The following is an 18,647-nucleotide window of genomic DNA, read 5'->3' on the forward strand; positions in this document are numbered from 1 at the left end:
CAGTCACAATTCTTTGTTTTATTTTACCTTTTTAAAATACTTGACCTCCACAACTCATCCCAAATACAGTCCTCATCTGCCTTCAGCATCTAAGGCAGACAATAAAGCACTAAATCAGAAGAATTGTAAACAGTGAGGATGACAACGTGGACTCTTAATGTACATAGACAAGTTGGGGGAGTGGATAAATAAGGTTCAATGCAGAGAAGTGTGAGGTGGTGCACCTTGGTTGGAAGAATATTGGAAGACAACATAAAATAGGGATTACAATTCTACAGGGATTGAAGAGCAGAGGAACCTGATTGTTTATGTACATAGCTCATTGTAGGTGGCAAGACAGTAGATAGAACAATTCGTAAAACATATAATGTTCATTGTTTTAGAAATGGGGTATGGAGTAGAAGAGCAAGGAAGTTTATATTATACAAGTCTTTTATTAGCTGGAGCACTGTATGCAGTGTGGGTACCACATTACAAGAAAGATGTGATTACATTGGAGAGAGTGCAGAAGTGGTTTGCAATAATAGTTCCAAGAATGAGAAACTTCATTTATTAGGATAGATTGAAGAAGTTGGGACTTTTCGCATTGGAAAGAAGAGTGATGGATGTGGGCACAGTTACAATGTTTATAAGATACCTAAGTACATGAATGGGAAAGGTTTGGGAGGGTATGGACTAGGAGCAGGCAGGTGAGACTAGTTTAGTTTGTGATAATGTTCTGCGTGGATTGGTTGGACCAATGGGTCAGTTTCCATCTTGTGTGACTATAAGGCTGAGATGAGATTTGATACAGGTTTTCAAAATCATGAGTGGGCTGGACAGAGTAGCGAGGGAAAAGATGTTTCTACTTGTAAAAGAAAAAAGAACAAGAGTGATGTACAAACAAGTAATTAGGGTATGGAATGCATTGTTTGGAAATATGGTGGAGGCAGGTTCAACTGAGGCATTCAAGAGAGCTTTGGATGATTTTTTTTGATAGAAATATTGTGTAAGGATACAGAGAAAAGGCAGATTATTGGTTTTAGGTAATAGAACCGGTGCAAGCATAATGGGCTGAATGGCCTCCTTCTATGCTGTAACAATACTGTGATTCTGTAAACTGCTGAACACTGGATATCCCCAGAAAGATTTTGAAAACATTGTAGACACAGGCTTTTAACAAATCGATCTTGTGGTGTCAACTTAGTGAAGTTACAACACAATGGAAATAGCATGCAGTGGAGTGGGATAAGCAATCAATTGATCAGGTCCAAGCTCTGCAGTCCTGTTATATTTAATCATGGATGGTGGTAGACAATTTAAGCAATTACCAGGATGTGAAGTCTGCACATAAATGTCTACCTTGAAAGATGGAAGAGTTGAGAACATCAATACAAAGAGAATCTGAAATACTTGCATCCATCTTCAACCAGAAGTGTCCATCTGGGTAATACTTTGAGGTCACCAGCATCACAGATGCCAGTTTTCAGCCAATTAGATTCACTGTACATGATGTCAAGAAATGGAGGAATTCACAGGGCTCAGCAAAGGTATAGGCCCTGACAACATTCTGACAGTAGTACTTCTGATTTGTGCTCTGGAACTTGCCATGCCCCTAGCTAAGCTGGACCAGTGCATTTAAGACACTAGTATTTACCTAACAATATGGAAACCTGCCCAGGTTTTCCTGTCCATAAAAACAGGACAAATCCAATCTGGTCAATTACTGCTTTATCAATCTACTCTCAGTCATCAGCAACTTAATGGAAGTGGATGATGACAGTGCTATCAAATGACACTTACAAAGGCACAACAAGCTTACTGACATTCAGTTAGGATTCTGCAAGGCCACTTGGTTCCTGACTTTATTGCATCCTTAGTTCAAATATGGACAAAAGAGCTGAACCTCAAAGGTGAGGTGACTGTGACTGTCCTTCACATCACAGCAGCATTTGACCAAGTATGGTACCAATGAACCCAACTAAAACTGGAGTAAATGATGATCAATGGAAAGCTCTCTGCTAGATCGAGTACATAGCACAAGGAAGATGACTGTGTTTGTTAGAGGTCAATCACCTCAGTCCAAGAATATCATTGCAGGGGTTCCTCAATGATGGTGTCCTAGGCCCCAATCACTTTCATTTACTTGAAAGTCTTGACTTTACTTGACTTATCTCCATCATAAAGTCAGAGATTTGAATGTTCATTGTACAATCATCAATTTTCAGCTCCATTGATGTCTTCCCAAATACTGTATCTGTATCTGTGCGTAACATGACCTGGACAGCATCTAGGATGATAAGTGGCAAGTAACATTCATGCCATACATACTAAGCAGTTATATCTACACAAACAGGTCAGACACTAGGAATTCTGTGGCACAGGCAGTTGTCCTTCACTCCTATTGCTTGTCCACCATTTATAAGGCACAAATCAGGAGTATGATGGAAAAATCTCTTGCCTGGAGCTCAACACTATCAAGGACAAGGTAACTTGGTTTATTGGCACTCCATCACCTTAAACATTCATCATCTTCATTACTGATGCACAGTGGCGGCAGTGTGTATCATCTATAAGATGCACTCTTGTAACTTACCAAGGCTCTTCAGATAGAAACTTTGAAGTCTGCCACTTCTACCATTTGGAAAAATCTGAGCATTAGATGCATTGGAATGCTGTGGTCTGAAAGTTCCCACAAAGCAATGTACCATCTTGACTTGAAACTATATCAAAGTTCCTTTACAGTTATTGAGTCAAAATCCTGAAAATCCCTTCCTGACAGTCTTGTTGCTGTCCCTGAGAACAGAAATAGTCTGATTCCAGCTTATGTTCAGACTAGAAAGATCAGATCCCAGACAGAAATTTGGCTTGATAGATTTTTTTTTGTTTTGGAGAGGTGCTCTTTCATTGAAACGCAAGCATTGAATGCTGCTGATTTACTTTTAATAATAAAGCATAAATATATTAAACAAAAGAATATGAAATAAACTAGAATAAACTATTTTTATGTGTTTAAAGATTTTGAAACACATTATAAATGGCAATTCAATTAATCTCAACAACATCTTATAACAGCACTCAAATACCAGAGAGAGAGAGAGAGAGAGAATTCCCTACTTTAATCCAAGCTATGGCTTCAATTTCACAGTTTTGAAAATTTGATTGCAACTTTGTTTCTTTATCTAGTTGAGGTTAGATTTTCTCAGCTTCAATTAATCCCTTCAGGGCATTAAAACTTCTAGTTTGGAACCTTATAACCAAACTCTTTGCACTGAGACAGTATATTTGTTCTTAGTTCTAACCTATCTGCCTTCTTCAGAAGCAACTGTCTTACATATCTATCTTCAGCTAAGATTCTGCTAAACTTACCAACTGAAATTAAAAAACTTTTCCTAGCTCCGGCTGTTTTCCATAAGCTAAAAATAATACAATTTACCAGAATCTTTTAACTGAGGTCTAATTCACTAGACTGAACTTGTGAAATGTTCCCAGCATAAATAAATTTCCTTTAGTCTCCAAGAACTTGACTTGCTAATATTATTTTTTTCAAAAACTAATCACTATGATTAAAGAGATACTTAGAAGTTAATCATTAAATCTCTTCTTTCTCACACACACACACACACACACACACACACGTGTGCTACTTGTCCAATATCCAAATATCCAGAATAACTGAAACTAAAACTAAATGGGACTAGTTTTAGTTTGGGAAACTTATTTGGCATGGATACATTAGACTGAAGGGTCTGCTTCTGTGCTGTATGACTCCATGACTTTGTAAAATACACAGAAATTACACATCTTATATCAAACTTCTACAGGACAATTTAAGTATCCTCGATGCTGACTTAACCAGTTATGCTCACAACCCATGACTGAATTTTTAAAAAGGACTTAATACCCCTATTTGTTGAGATTAGTGAAAATCAAAGGATTGATTTACTTTAGAGCTTGGTGCCAGAAGAATCTGTGAACTCTGACATGTTTGCAGCCTTTTCTGAAAAGGCTTTAATGTTTGTTTGTTTTTCTCTGTTGCCCTGGATGGAGCTGGACTTGCAGTTGGCTGCCTAGAGGCCTGTGAGACCACATTAATGCTAATATGTTCTGACTACTAGGTTAGGGACTCCCAGTGGGCATTCCCTGGTATGCAGTTTTAATGGAAGAGAAGTCCATGCAATTTTAATGGAGGAAGAGAGCTGCAGAACAGAGGACATTGGAGGTATCCAGGAGGTTCTGTAGGCTGTCAACAGCGACAGAACTGTGTTCAATCACACGCTGTAACCTCATTGCTCTTCACATCCCTAAGCTCTACTATTACCATCAATTGAGAGACTTAACCTTGGTTTAGTGAGCAGTTTAAGAGAAAAAGCAGGAGCAGCACCAAACGTACCTAAAAATGAGATGCCGATTTTAGTGAAGTTATAAAGCATTACCACATATTTGCGAATAGCAACAACAGCATGCAGTAAAGAGAGTAAAATAATTCCCAACACAAGGAATCAGATCAAAACTCTGCAGTACTGCCACATCAAGTCATGAATGGTAGTGGACAGTTTAAGTGGAGGAGGACACTTCATCAGTGATTCAGGAGTCCAGCAGATAAGTGCAAAAGAGCAGGCTGAAGTATTTACAATCATATTCAGCCAGATGTGGCAAGTGGATGATCCAGCATGGCCTGTTCTTGTACTCAGCTTCACATATGCCAGTTCCAGCCTATTTGACTCACCCTATGATTTCAGACTTTAAATAGCAATTGACATCACTGTGATACATCTGCAAGTGTAAGAGCTAAATGTTTCAGAGTGGAGTCATAACTTAAGAGTGAGCAGACAGAAAGTCAAAGAGGACCAGTTTTATGTACAGGGCAAAAGTGAGGACTGCAGATGCTGGAAACCAGAGTTTAGATTAGAGTGGTGCTAGAAAAGCACAGCAGGTCAGGCAGCATCCAAGGAGCAGAAAAATCAGTTTTGTGCACAGTCTGATTACCAAATTACAAGAAGTTCATAATTCCTTTGAATAGGGTAGAGAAGAGAATGTTGCCGGGTTCTGAAACTGTAGATATGAGGAAAGATCGGTCAAACTCCGGTTGTTTTCTTTAGAACAGAGGAGACTGATGGGTGACTTACTTTAGGGCATAAAATAAAAGAGTGTTTGTAATGAGTACACAGAGAACATCTGTTTCCCTAGATAGGTCAATTACCAGGGGACACGGATTTAAGATGTTTGGTAGAAGGCTGAGAGAGAACATGAAGAAAAACTTTTTCACCCAGAAGGTAATGAGTGTCTGGAATTCATTGCCCAGTTTAGTGGTTGTGGCAAAAGTCTTCAACAAATTCAAAGGGAATCTGGATCTGTAACTAAATTATTGTAACCCTGCAAGGCTTCAAACCAGAATGAGTGACGAGTTTATTTAGCTAGGGTTGAATGCCCTCTTTTTGTGCTGTAACTTTTCTATGGTTCTACAAATATCTGCTGCCTTAAAAAAAACACCCAGGGCTCATGGAATAAATGAAGTATTCTGTAATTGCAAAGAATAAATAACACACAGTGGTGTCAGATTTCATAATAACTGGAAGGATCAAAAATTGGCAAAAAAGGATGATAACACCTAGCTATAAACAATACAGGGAATTGATTGGTTAAAATGTTAGCTTGATTCACAAAATAGTTAATTGGTGTGAGTTTAAGAAATTTAAGGATACTACTTGCTTTAGGTTTGGTGATGGTGACATATTGAGGCCAAAAAATATAGTTGTTATTTTATACAAAACATTTAAAGTATTGATTCATTCTCCAGTGAGATACCTGTGCTGTTCAATAAAAAAGCTCAAATGCAAGTTATCATTGAGTGTAATAAAGCAACTATTTTGGAAAGTCAGTTAAGGTTACATCAATTCAGTTACAGATCCTGATCCCCTTTTAATTTATTGAGAGCTTTTGCCTCAACCACTGGATTGGGCAATGACTTCTAGACACTCACTACCCTCTGGGTGAAAAGGGTTATCTTCATGTATCCAATCAGGATCTAATTGTATTTCTTTAGTGAAATTTAATGTTTCTGAAGTTCACAGGTATTGATGTTATCAGGTGATAAGAATCTTGAAACTTTATTGTTACAGGGGTGATTTGCTCATCTTGTTTCTCGAAGGTTAAAAATTCTGCTAAAGCAGGCAGATGTAGTGGATGAAGAGTATATAAGATTAATAGAAGGGATTAGTGAGAAGTGTGAATCCCAGAAAGAAGAAACATAAAAAGATTGTGCTAAATACCATATTGGGTCTTCCTTTGACAAGGTTTTTAATCAGATCCTATACAAGAGATCTGACACATGCAAATTTAAAACACATGAAATGGTGGGTCGTGTATTGATATGGATAGAGAACCTACATGGATTGAGAGAGACAATTCCCGATGAAGACCTTATGCTTGAAATATCGACTTCCTGATGAAGAGCTTATGCACAAAATGTCAACTCTCCTGCTTCGGATGCTGCCTGATTGGCTGTGCTTTTCTAGCACCACACTCTTCGACATGGATAGCAGGCAGGCAGAAAGAAACAAACTGGAAATTAATGGGAAATTTTTCCAGTGGCAGCCAGTGTCTAGTGTGATACTACAGGGTTAATGCTTGGACCCCAGCTATTTATAATATATTTTAATGCTTTAGTTAAGGGAACTAAATGGAATATCTCCAAGTTTGCAGGCGATACAAAGCTGGGTAGGAGGCTGAACTGTGAAGAAGATACAGATATGCTTCAGTGTAATATGGACAATTGAGTGGGCAAATGCATTGCAGATAAAGTATAAAGTGGATAAATGAAGGTTATCCACTTTGGTAGCAAAAACATGAAGGCAAATTATTATCTGAATAGCCATCATTTGGGAAAGGAGGAGATGTAATGAGACCTGGCTGTCCTTGAGCACTAGTTGCTGAAAGTAAACATGCAGGCACAGCTGTAGATGAAGAAAAAAAATGACATATTGGCCTTCATCGTGAGACAAATGAGTACAGCAGTAAGGGAATCTTGCTGCAGTAGAAAAGGGCCTTGGTGGGACCACACCTGGAATATTGTGTGCAGTTTTGGTCTCCTTATCTGAGGAAGGATGTTCTGGCTTTGCAGTAATGCAACAAAGGTTTACCAGATTGATACCGGCGATAGCAGAACTCATGTATGCAGAGAGATTGGATCAGTTAGAACTATTTCACTGGAGTCATAGAGTCATAGAGAGATATAGCATGGAAACAGACCCTTCGGTCCAACCCGTCTATGCCGACCAGATATTCCAACCCAATCTAGTCCCACCTGCCAGCACCCGGCCCATATCCCTCCAAACCCTTCATATTCATATACCCATCCAAATGCCTCTTAAATGTTGCAATTGTACCAGCCTCCACCACATCCTCTGCAGCTCATTCCATACACATACCACCCTCTGCGTGAAAAGGTTGCCCCTTAGGTCTCTTTTATATCTTACCCCTCTCACCCTAAACCTATGCCCTCTAGTTCTGGACTCCCTGACCCCAGGGAAAAGACTTTGCCTATTTATCCTATCCATACCCCCAATAATTTTGTAAACCTCCATAAGGTCACCCCTCAGCCTCCGATGTTCCAGGGAACACAGCCCCAGCCTGTTCAGCCTCTCTCTGTAGCTCAGATCCTCCAACCCTGGCAACATCCTTGTAAGTCTTTTCTGAACCCTTTCAAGTTTCACAACATCTTTCTGATAGGAAGGAGACCAGAATTGCATGCAATATTCCAACAGTGGCCTAATCAATGTCCTGTACAGCCGCAACATGACCTCCCAACGCCTGTACTCAATACTCTGACCAATAAAGGAAAGCATACCAAACGCCATCTTCACTATCCTTTCTACCTGTGACTCCACTTTCCAGGAGCTATGAACCTGCACTCCAAGGTCTCTTTGTTCAGCAACACTCCCTAGGACCTTACCATTAAGTGTATAAGTCCTGCTAAGATTTGCTTTCCCAAAATGCAGCACCTCGCATTTATTTGAATTAAACTCCATCTGCCACTTCTCAGCCCATTGGCCCATCTGATCCAGATCCTGTTGTAATCTGAGGTAACCCTCTTCGCTGTCCACTACACCCCCAATTTTGGTGTCATCTGCAAACTTACTAACTGTACCTCTTTTGCTTGCATCCAAATCATTTATGTAAATGACAAAAAGTAGAGGGCCCAGCACCGATCCTTGTAGCAATCCACTGGTCACAGGCCTCCAGTCTGAAAAACAACCCTCCACCACCACCCTCTGTCTTATACCTTTGAGCCAGTTCTGTATCCAAATGGCTAGTTCACCCTGTATTCCATGAGATCTAACCTTGCTAATCAGTCTCCTATGGGGAACCTTGTCGAATGCTTTACTGAAGTCCATATAGATCACATCTACTGCTCTGCCCTCATCAATCTTCTTTGTTACTTCTTCAAAAAACTCAATCAAGTTTGTGAGACATGATTTCCCACGCACAAAGCCATGTTGACTATCCCTAATCAGTCCTTGCCTTTCCAAATACATGTACATCCTGTCCCTCAGGATTGCCTCCAACACCTTGCCCACCACTGAGGTCAGGCTCACCGGTCTATAGTTCCCTGGCTTGTCTTTACCGCCCTTCTTAAACAGTGGCACCACGTTTGCCAACCTCCAGTCTTCCGGCACCTCACCTGTGACTATCGATGATACAAATATCTCAGCAAGCGGTCCAGCAATCACTTTTCGAGCTTCCCACAGAGTTCTAGGGTACACCTGATCAGGTCCTGGGGATTTATCCACTTTTAACCGTTTCAAGACATCCAGCACTTCCTCCTCTGTAACCTGGACATTTTGCAAGATGTCACCATCTATTTCCCTACATTCTATATCTTCCATATCCTTTTCCACAGTAAATAGTGATGCAAAATATTCATTTAGTATCTCCTCCATTTTCTGTGGCTCCACACAAAGGCCGCCTTGCTGGTCTTTGAGGGACTCTATTCTCTCCCTAGTTACACTTTTGTCCTTAATGTATTTGTAAAAACCCTTTGGATTCTCCTTAATTCTATTTGCCAAAGCTATCTCATGTCCCCTTTTTGACCTCCTGATTTCCCTCTTAAGTATACTCCTACTTCCTTTATACTGTTCTAAGGATTCATTCGATCTATCCTGTCTATACCTGACATATGCTTCCTTCTTTTTCTTAACTAAACTCTCAATTTCTTCAGTCATCCAGCATTTCCTATACCTACCAGCCTCCCCTTTCACCCTGACAGGAATATACTTTCTCTGGATTCTCGTTAGCTCATTTCTGAAGGCTTCCCATTTTCTAGCCGTCCCTTTACCTGCGAACATCTGCCTCGAATCAGCTTTTGAAAGTTCTTACCTAAAGCCGTCAAAATTGACCTTTCTCCAATTTAGAACTTCAACTCTTAGATCTGGTCTATCCTTTTCCATCACTATTTTAAAACGAATAGAATTATGGTCGCTGGCCCCAAAGTGCTTCCCCACTGACACCTCAGTCACCTGCCCTGCCTTATTTCCCAAGAGTAGGTCAGGTTTTGCACCTTCTCTAGTAAGTACATCCACATACTGAATCAGAAAATTGTCTTGTACACACTTAAGAAACTCCTCTCCATCTAAACCTTTAACACTATGGCAGTCCCAGTCAATGTTTGGAAAGTTAAAATCCCCTACCATAACTACCTTTTATTCTTACAGATAACTGAGATCTCCTTACAAGTTTGTTTCTCAATTTTCCTCTGACTATTAGGGGGTCTATAATACAATCCCAATAAGGTGATCATCTCTTTCTTATTTCTCATTTCCACCCAAATAACTTCCCTCGATGTATTTCCGGGAATATCCTCCCTCAGCACAGCTGTAATGCTATCCCTTATCAAAAATGCCACTCGCCCTCCTCTCTTGCCTCCCTTTCTATTCTTCCTGTAACAGTTGTATCTTTCAGCATTAAGCTGCCAGTCCTGCCCATCCCTGAGCCATGTTTCTGTAATTGCTATGATATCCCAGTCCCATGTTCCTAACCATGCCCTGAGTTCATCTGCCTCCCTGTTAGGCCCCTTGCATTGAAATAAATGCAATTTAATTTGTTAGTCCTATGTTGTCCCTGCCTGCCCTGACTGTTTGACTCAGTTCTAGTCTCAGCTGTACGTGTCTCAGATCGATCTCTTTCCTCACTATCTCCCTGGTATCTCCCTGGGTCCCACCTGCGGACCCCCCCCCACTCTAACACCTTACTAGTTTAAATCCTCCCAAGCAGTTCTAGCAAATTTCCCTGCCAGTATATTAGTGCCCTTTCAATTTAGGTGCAATCCGTCCTTCTTGTGCAGCTCACTTCTACCCCAAAAGCGATTCCAACTATCCAAAAATGTGAATCCTTCTCCCATACACCAGCTCCTCAGCCATGCATTCAACTGCTCTATCCTCCTATTCCTGCCCTCACTAGCTCTGGCACTGGGAGTAATCCAGATATTACTACCCTTGAGGACCTTTTTAAATTTCTGCCTAACTCTCTGTAATCTCCCTTTACTGTCTCAACCTTTTCCCTTCCAATGTCATTGGTTCCAATGTGGACAATGACCTCCTGCTGGCCCCTCTCCCCCGTGAGAACATTCTGCACACTCTCTGAGACATCCTTGATCCTGGCACCAGGGAAACAACACACTATTCTGCTTTTTCTCTGCTGACCACAGAAATGTCTGTCTGTACCTCTGACTACAGAATCCCCTAACACAATTGATCTTTTGGAAGCCGACATACCCCTCGTTGCATTAGAGCCAGTCTCAATACCAGATACTTGGCTGTTTGTGCTATGTTCCCCTGAGAATCCATCACCCCCTACCTTTTCCAAAACAGCATACCTGTTTGAAATGGATATATCCACAAAAGACTCCTGCCCTCGGTGCTGACCTCTCTCACCCTTCATAGAGTTAACCCATCTATGTGACTGTATCTGAGATTTTCCCCCCTTCCTATAACTGCCATCCATCACATACTGTTGCGGTTGCAAGTTCCTCATCACTTCTGTCCGTCTCTCCAACCGATCCACTCGATCTGATAAGTTTCGCATCCAACAGCATTTATGGCAGATATAATCCGCAGTAACCCTTAAACTCTCTTTAAACTCCCACATCTGATAAGAAGTACATATCACTGCAAAGGCCATTTTTGCTCCTTCACAATCTACAGACCCAGAAAATAACACCATCTTATTCCTCTACAAACACTGTCCCAGGTGAAATTAATAGCTATGGCTTATATTTTAAGTTTAATCAAGAGACTTATCTCCAAAAACATATAATCAAGAAAGAATCCACTGTACTCACTACTGCAGCCTTTCTCTTGGACAGACTTAAAACGACAATTAACTTAGCTGATTCTATGCTGTGAACTTCACCCAAACCGGTTCCTCCAAGATTAGTTATGAATTTCACTGTTTGTTAATTTTCCCAGATGCACTCTGATGTCCAGTGATATACGAATTCAAACAGCAAAGGTGGTAACTGTGAAGGCTCTCTCTCTCTCTCTCTCCTGCACTCTCCTCACCATGTGCTTCCTTTGTCTGCTCTTCTCCCTTTTAATCTGCTGTTGTTTTGACTTTTTTTTCCAAAGTTCCAAAACAATGCAACAGCATATATAACAGTAATTGCTGCTCCTGGAATTTGAGGAAATCATCTCCAATACCTAAAATACCTCGAAAAAAGGAGCAGCTCTTACAGCCAGAAATCTTTCCCGTCCTCCATCTTGGATTACCCAGAATCCAAAAAAAGGTTTAGAAGAATGAGGAGATATCTCATAGAGACCTTAAATCCTACCAGGATTAGACAGGACAGATTGTGCAGGACAGACTCCTGATGGTCCAGGAGTCCTGAAGCACTATTTTCCTGCTTCTTTCAGTTCTAAAGAATAATCATGTTGGACTCAAAACCTTGTCACTGTTTCACATCTGACTGCAGATACTGCCAGGCCTGATGAGTTTCACCAGCATTTTCTTATTATTTAACAGACCTGTACAATTAGTCCACATCTCCTTATTTTCCATTGTGAATTTCCAAGTTCCAGTTTAAATATGACCAGTATTCATTTACTTTGTTTCCTTTTTTCCTTTTTATATCTATAAAAACTCTTACGATCTGTTATTTTGTTTCAAGCTAGCTTTCTCTCATTCATAAATGTTTCCTTCTTTATTAATCTATTGCTTATTCTTTAATTTTTCCAAACTTTCTCCTCCCATCTTTAACTAGCTTTAACATTTTTAGTTAGTCACAGCTGGTCAGCCCACTCCTTAGAATCTTTCTTTTCCTTTGGAATGTATCAGTTCCGTGTATTCTGAAATACCTTCTTAAATGCCTATGCTGCAACTCTATGGTCATTCATGCAGTACCCCAATTAGTCAGTCAGTTAGTCAGTCACTCACTCACCTGCTCAATTACTCAGACCCTCAGTCACTTACTAGCCCGCCTAGAACCCAGTCAGTTACTTATCTATCTGCTCACTCACTCATTCAGCCATCCAGATCACCAATCATTCATTCACTCATCCATTCAGATCCCCAGTCAGTTACTCAATCACTCAGTCACCCAGATGCTCAGTTATTCTCCCTCTCACTCATCCAGATCCTTATTAGACATTCACTTACTCATTGACTCATTCTGATCTCCAGACAGATATCCACTCATTCATCCACCCAGAACTCCAGTTGCATACTTACGCACTTGTTGGTGCCCCAGTCACTCACTTATACACCTACCCAGACCACCAGTTGGACACTCATTCACCCATGTCACTGCCGGTGAGATGCTCACTCAATTATTTGCCCCACAGCCACCAAACAGTCACTCACCCAACCATCTCAGTCAGTAATTCACTTAATCAGACCTTCCCTCCCTTATTTGTTCATTCATTTACATACTCCCTCATCCAAACAGCAACAGATCTCTTGTCACTGGCATTTACCCAACTAAGCCCCCAGTCACAACAGTGACCTCAGAACCCCAGTGTCTCACACAGAACCAGCCAATACACCCTCTCAGTCATTTGGGCACCTCTCAAACAGACCTCCTCCTGCTCACTCTCACAGCTGTGGAAGGTTTTGTGATTAATGCTGCCGAGGAGCAGCTCAGGACAGCTCTGAAGATGCCTACCCATGCTTCCTCTAGCCTAATGTAGAGATCAAAAGTAATTACAGAGGGACCTTGATTATCTGGCATTCGATTATCTGAGTATATGATTATCCGGCAAGATCACAAAGTCCAGATACTTGGCTAAACTATATTATCCGGCATTCGATTATCCGGAATTCAATGAATCAAACGAAATAGTCCCCGCCCGTGTCCTTCGAATAAATCCAGGTTGCAAAGAAAACATTGGCAACAATATTTAAATCACAGAACATTTGATACTGGTGCCTCCTCGTTGAGGATGATGTCTCACTGTCTCTGGGAAGTAGCCTCCATTGAAGTGACAGCCTCCCCATGTGGAGGAGGGCCACTTTTGGCAATGATGTTCCAAATGGCACCAATGTGGTTTTAAATATGGTGCATTAGTTAGAGGGAAATGGGTCTGGGTTGGTTACTCTTTGGAGGGTCGGTGTGGACTTGTTGGGCCGAAGGGCCTGTTTCCACACTGTAGGGAATCTAATCTAATCTAAATGTGCTTGGCTGTCTGCCACTTTTGTAGCAGACAGTTTACTACATTCCTGCCTGCAAAGGGGCAAGCTTCCTGGTGATGGAAATGATTTGGGACTTGGCTGAGTATGACATCCCACTAGTTTCTTGGCTTCCACTCCCACCCAACAAGGCTGGGCACTCCTGCTAAACCCAGTCCTGCAAAGGTTTGCCCAAAGTACCTAAATTTAAATGGATTGATATAAGACATTAACTGCCAGCTTGTTTCATAAGAAGAAATGTATGTAAAAATAAATTATTAGGGCTCTGGAGGAGTGTGTAATAATGCTTTCTGCAGAATATGGAGGCAATTCATCAACTTGTCATAAAGTTTTACTTGTACATGAAGGCCACGTTTTTCAGTTGTTCAGGTTTTGTGCTCTGCCACACACTTGAAGAAATGACCCCAACTCCAACCACCACCACTCATCTCCCCTACAAACAATTTAACACTCCATGAGCATGAATTGCTGTAGGTTGAGACTTCCAGCCCCGTGTGTGACTGCAGTTCTTCCACCAAGCTACAGTTCAGCTTGAGTTGTTGTCACTGCTGGGGCTGCATGTCATCCTGCAGAGGTAGTAATGGATGCCAAATTTCAGGTGAATTCAGGGTGTCAGCAGTGCAGGGCTGGAATGTCCCAGTGAAGAGGGTGGGGGTCCCAGATTTCAGAGACTGGTATGTTGAGTGAGGGGGGTGTGGGGTTGAACAGTAACGGGGGAATGAGTTTCTTCTACCTCCGATGGGCACCGAGGACCCTCAAAGGACTCTTGCCTGTCACTATCTCATGTAATAATGGCTGTCAGGCTGCCCATCTTGCCAATTATTTAAAATGAAAGATAGGTCTGGATGAGGCAAGGAGTCGGTGGGCAGGCCATGTACTGCATTTTGCGATGTCTCCCCAACTTCAGATGGATGGATAGGAGGCCTTAAAATTTAGTCTGAGAAACTAATTCCTATTTAGACAGAAATAATTTTCTTTAAACTTATACACATGAACTTGGAATTTACTTGTGCTGGTGTAAATAGGATCAGACTGAAATTCTTGTTAGGTTCAGAGATGGAGGTTTGAAATGCATATTGCTGTAAATAGATTAGGTTATGCTCTTTAGTAAAAGATAATGTTTGTGCAACGTCTCCCACATAACATCAGATAGCTGAGATTACAAGTTGCTGGTATGACAATGCTAAAGTTTCTGCATGTTAGAGAAATGGAAAAGTTCCTTGACAAAAAGGTCAGTGAAGCCCTTAGCCATAATGTTACCTGAAGGATAACATTGCATTTTAGACAGTGAACCATGTGCTGCTGTCTATGGCACCTGAACTTTAAAAGGGAAATTATCAAGTCTTTTGGCATTTTTCCGCATTTCTAGAGACGAAAAGTCTTCACTGAAAGCCACTGACACCCTCTAAAGAGAGGAAGCTGAGGTTACAATCAGCACCAAGAACTTCTGATGTTTGTCGCTTTTGTTCCAGAAGTGTCTGTGGACTGACTTCATTAAAATGTTCTGCCCTTATGCAAATTTCATGCTCAACTTTCCTTGTTGGATTCACTGTTTTAAAAGTTCCATACAATCTCTCATGAATCATCTATTACAGCTACCTGGCAATCCTATTTGGGTTTTCAAACATGCATGATTATATGCATTTGTGCAATTCCTCAAATGGATGCTGTATCATTTCAAACATTACAAATTTCTGAAAATTGTAATATGACAATATCAAATTTTTCTTTACCATACTTCCATCCGACTGGGGAATTGCATTCAGCTTATATCAATGAATTGAAATTAATAAGTTAACTCTGGGTAATTATAACAACTCATCCGATGATACTCACAGTATCTGATAAGTCTCTGTTTCACTCTCCACCAGACTTTATGTGGGGTATAAAATAAATCCCAGAAGTATCCTTTTCGATTGATTTCCTCCATGCTGTCTGGTGGTTTTGGCACTAGAGATTAGTGGGAGTGGCTCAGATGACAATTGGTTTTATTATATCCAAACTGTAATTGTACTGCAATTGTTAAAAAAAAATCTGACTTACAAATATAACAAATACAGAGAACTTTGGAGTGATCAAACTAAAGTTAGGATTTATAGTATTTTAATATTTGGTATGTTGAATGATCTTTTCAAGTTTATTTTTAGCCATTGGACTTGATGTAAAACACAATGTTGCAATGCAGAAACTTAATTTTGATCTTAGTCGACGCATCAAATCCTTCTCAATGCTTTAGAGATCATACAAATATGTTTGCATTGTCTTGCAATCCAATCACAGATGATTATCCTGAACAAAATTAAATGACATAGTATAGTATTTGCTTGTTTTATTATTGTTTATAATTGATTTGTGCTTAGAGATTATATTTGGATTATTGTACAAACTCTTTATGAAGTCTTTGCCTTTCTTCTTAGGTGATGGAGATTAAGGGACAAATGATTCATGTGCCTGAATCAAACTCTGTTCTTTTCCTGGGCTCACCATGTGTTGACAAGCTGGAGCAATTAATGGGACGAGGTTTACATCTATCTGACATACCCATCCATGATGCTACTCGTGATGTTATTTTAGTGGGTGAACAGGCTAAAGCCCAGGATGGCTTGAAGAAGCGCATGGACAAATTGAAAGCAACACTTGAAAAAGCACATCAAGCCTTGGAGGAAGAAAAGAAGAAGACAGTGGACTTACTTTATTCAATCTTCCCAGGTGATGTTGCCCAACAACTGTGGCAGAGAAAATCGGTGCCGGCAAGGAAATTTGATGATGTTACCATGCTTTTCTCTGACATTGTTGGCTTTACTGCCATTTGTGCACAATGCACCCCAATGCAAGTAATTAGTATGCTGAATGAACTGTATACCAGGTTTGACTACCAATGCGGAATCCTGGATGTATATAAGGTAAATCTTTAGAGCGCTGATATGAAAGTAATGGCCACAGCCTGAAGTTGGATTCCCCAACAGCCCTTTTTTTTAAAAGCAGAGCTGAAGAATTAACTTATTAATGGATTGTCCTTGCAGTCAAGCTGTTAAAAATCTGAAATGAAAATTCTTGCAAGGTGTAACATAAAAGATTGGTCAAAATCTGTACCTGAAATATTAACAGAAGACTCAAAACAAAAACTGAAACTGACCTTTTCTTTTCCACCTTTGAACCCTCTGTATTTTTATGCATTTTTTTCTGTTTTAGTTTAGATATATTTGTGATTTTCTCCTTTTAATCTTTAAGGATAGGTTTTACAAATCTTCTCTCTAGTGCATGCTGTGGGTACAAACTGGGTAGCTGGTTTGAATGATCAGCAGATTCCCCCTTCTTTTCAATTCCTTCTAATTAATGGACAGAAAATTTGCCCTCCATGCCAAAATATTTATGTGCTCTGTAATGGGTGATCAAATTTGCAAAATCTCCTCTCTTGAGTTTATTTGAACTTACTTTTTTACAGATGAAATAAAAATTGTATGAATATAATGGTAGGATGCAGATGGTAATAGTGGAAGGATGCTTGTTGGACTGGAGGCCTGTGATTAGTGGAGTGCCTCAGGGATTGGTGCTGGGCCCATTGCTGTTTGTTATCTGTATCAATGGCTTGGATGAGAATGTACAAGGCATGATTAGTAAGTTTGCAGATGACACAAACACTAAAATAAGAGGTATTGTGGAGAGTGAGGAAGATTATCAGATATTGGAGCAGGACCTTGATCAGTTAGGGAAGTAGGCCAAGAAATGACAAATGGAGTTTAATATAGATAAGTGTGAGGTCTTGCAATTTGGAAAATCAAATCAAGGTAGGAGTTTCATGGTGAATGGAAGAGTCTTAAGGAGTGTAGTGGAACAGGGGGTCTTTGGAGTTCAGGTGCATGGTTCTCTGAAATTGGAATCACAGGTAGACAGGGCAGTGTAGGAGGATTTTGGCACATTGGCCTTCATCAGTCAGGGCATTGAGTATAGAAGTTGGGGAGTTGTGTTGCAGTTATACAGGACATTGGTGAGGCTGCACTTGGAGTATTGTGTTCAGTTTTGGTCACCTTGCTGTAGGAAGGATGTTATTAAACTGGAAAGAGTGCAGAAGAAATTTACAAGGATATTGCCAAGACTTGAGGGTCTGAGTTGTAGGGAGAGGTTGAACAAACGAGGACATTTTTCTTTTGAGCTTACGAGACTGAGGGGGGACCTTATAGAAGTGTATAAGATCATGAGAGGGATGGGGTTGGGGAGTCAAGACAAGAGGGCATCAGTTTAAGGTTAGAAGGGAAAGAGTAAAAGGGAATCTGAGGAGCAACGTTTTACAGAGGGTGGTATGCATATGGAATGAGCTGCCTGCGGAAGTGATTGAGGCAGGTACATTAACAACATTTAAAAGGCATTTGGACAAATACATGGATAGGAAAGATTTAACAGGATATGGGCCAGTTGCAGGGAAATGGTGTAGCATTAATGGTTGGCCTCTGTTATATACATACACAACTTTCCTACCTGATTTTCTGCTATATTTTGTGCTTAAGTTATCCTTTACATCCAAATTTAATTAGGGAACCACCTGCCCTTAATCCGAAATATTCAGAATACATTTTGATGAGGCCACCTAATGTGATTTACTCAGAATAATCTCGTAATATTTGTCATTTCTTAAAATTTTGTGCCTGTCTTAGAAAATATTACCAAAGGATGCATCCTTCAAATCATCACAAAATCAAAAATTCAATAAATATTACTGTTCAGATTGTCAGCTGCATTCCATGTATAGCATTATGTTTCATTTCAAAGTGTCACCTTTTTGTCATCCAAATATCATTTAAAGCAATGTGGCAATCAAACCCTTAAAATTATCATGCAACATTTTAAGGGCTATGGGCACACAGTGACACAATGGTTAGCATTGTTACCTCACAGCACCAGGGACCCAGGTTCAGTTCTTGCCTTGGGGGACTTTCTGTGTGGAGTTTGCAAGTTCTCCATGTGTCTGCATGGGGTTTCTGCTGGATGCT

The 18,647-nt window shown here is 40.4% G+C and overlaps 1 protein-coding gene across 2 annotated transcripts in view; it reads left to right on the forward strand.

Annotated features, from left to right (window-relative positions):
* gucy1a2 (guanylate cyclase 1, soluble, alpha 2) overlaps window positions 1-18,647 on the forward strand; it is a 247,604-nt gene that overhangs the window by 173,861 nt on the left and 55,096 nt on the right. For both annotated transcript variants that reach the window (XM_072577490.1, XM_072577491.1), the window contains one exon: window positions 16,077-16,562. In XM_072577490.1, the coding sequence (XP_072433591.1) occupies window positions 16,077-16,562 (486 nt within the window). The remainder of the gene's footprint in view (window positions 1-16,076; window positions 16,563-18,647) is intronic.

The sequence above is a fragment of the Chiloscyllium punctatum genome, chromosome 9 (assembly GCF_047496795.1).
Source record: "Chiloscyllium punctatum isolate Juve2018m chromosome 9, sChiPun1.3, whole genome shotgun sequence".
In the NCBI taxonomy this organism is placed as follows: domain Eukaryota; kingdom Metazoa; phylum Chordata; class Chondrichthyes; order Orectolobiformes; family Hemiscylliidae; genus Chiloscyllium; species Chiloscyllium punctatum.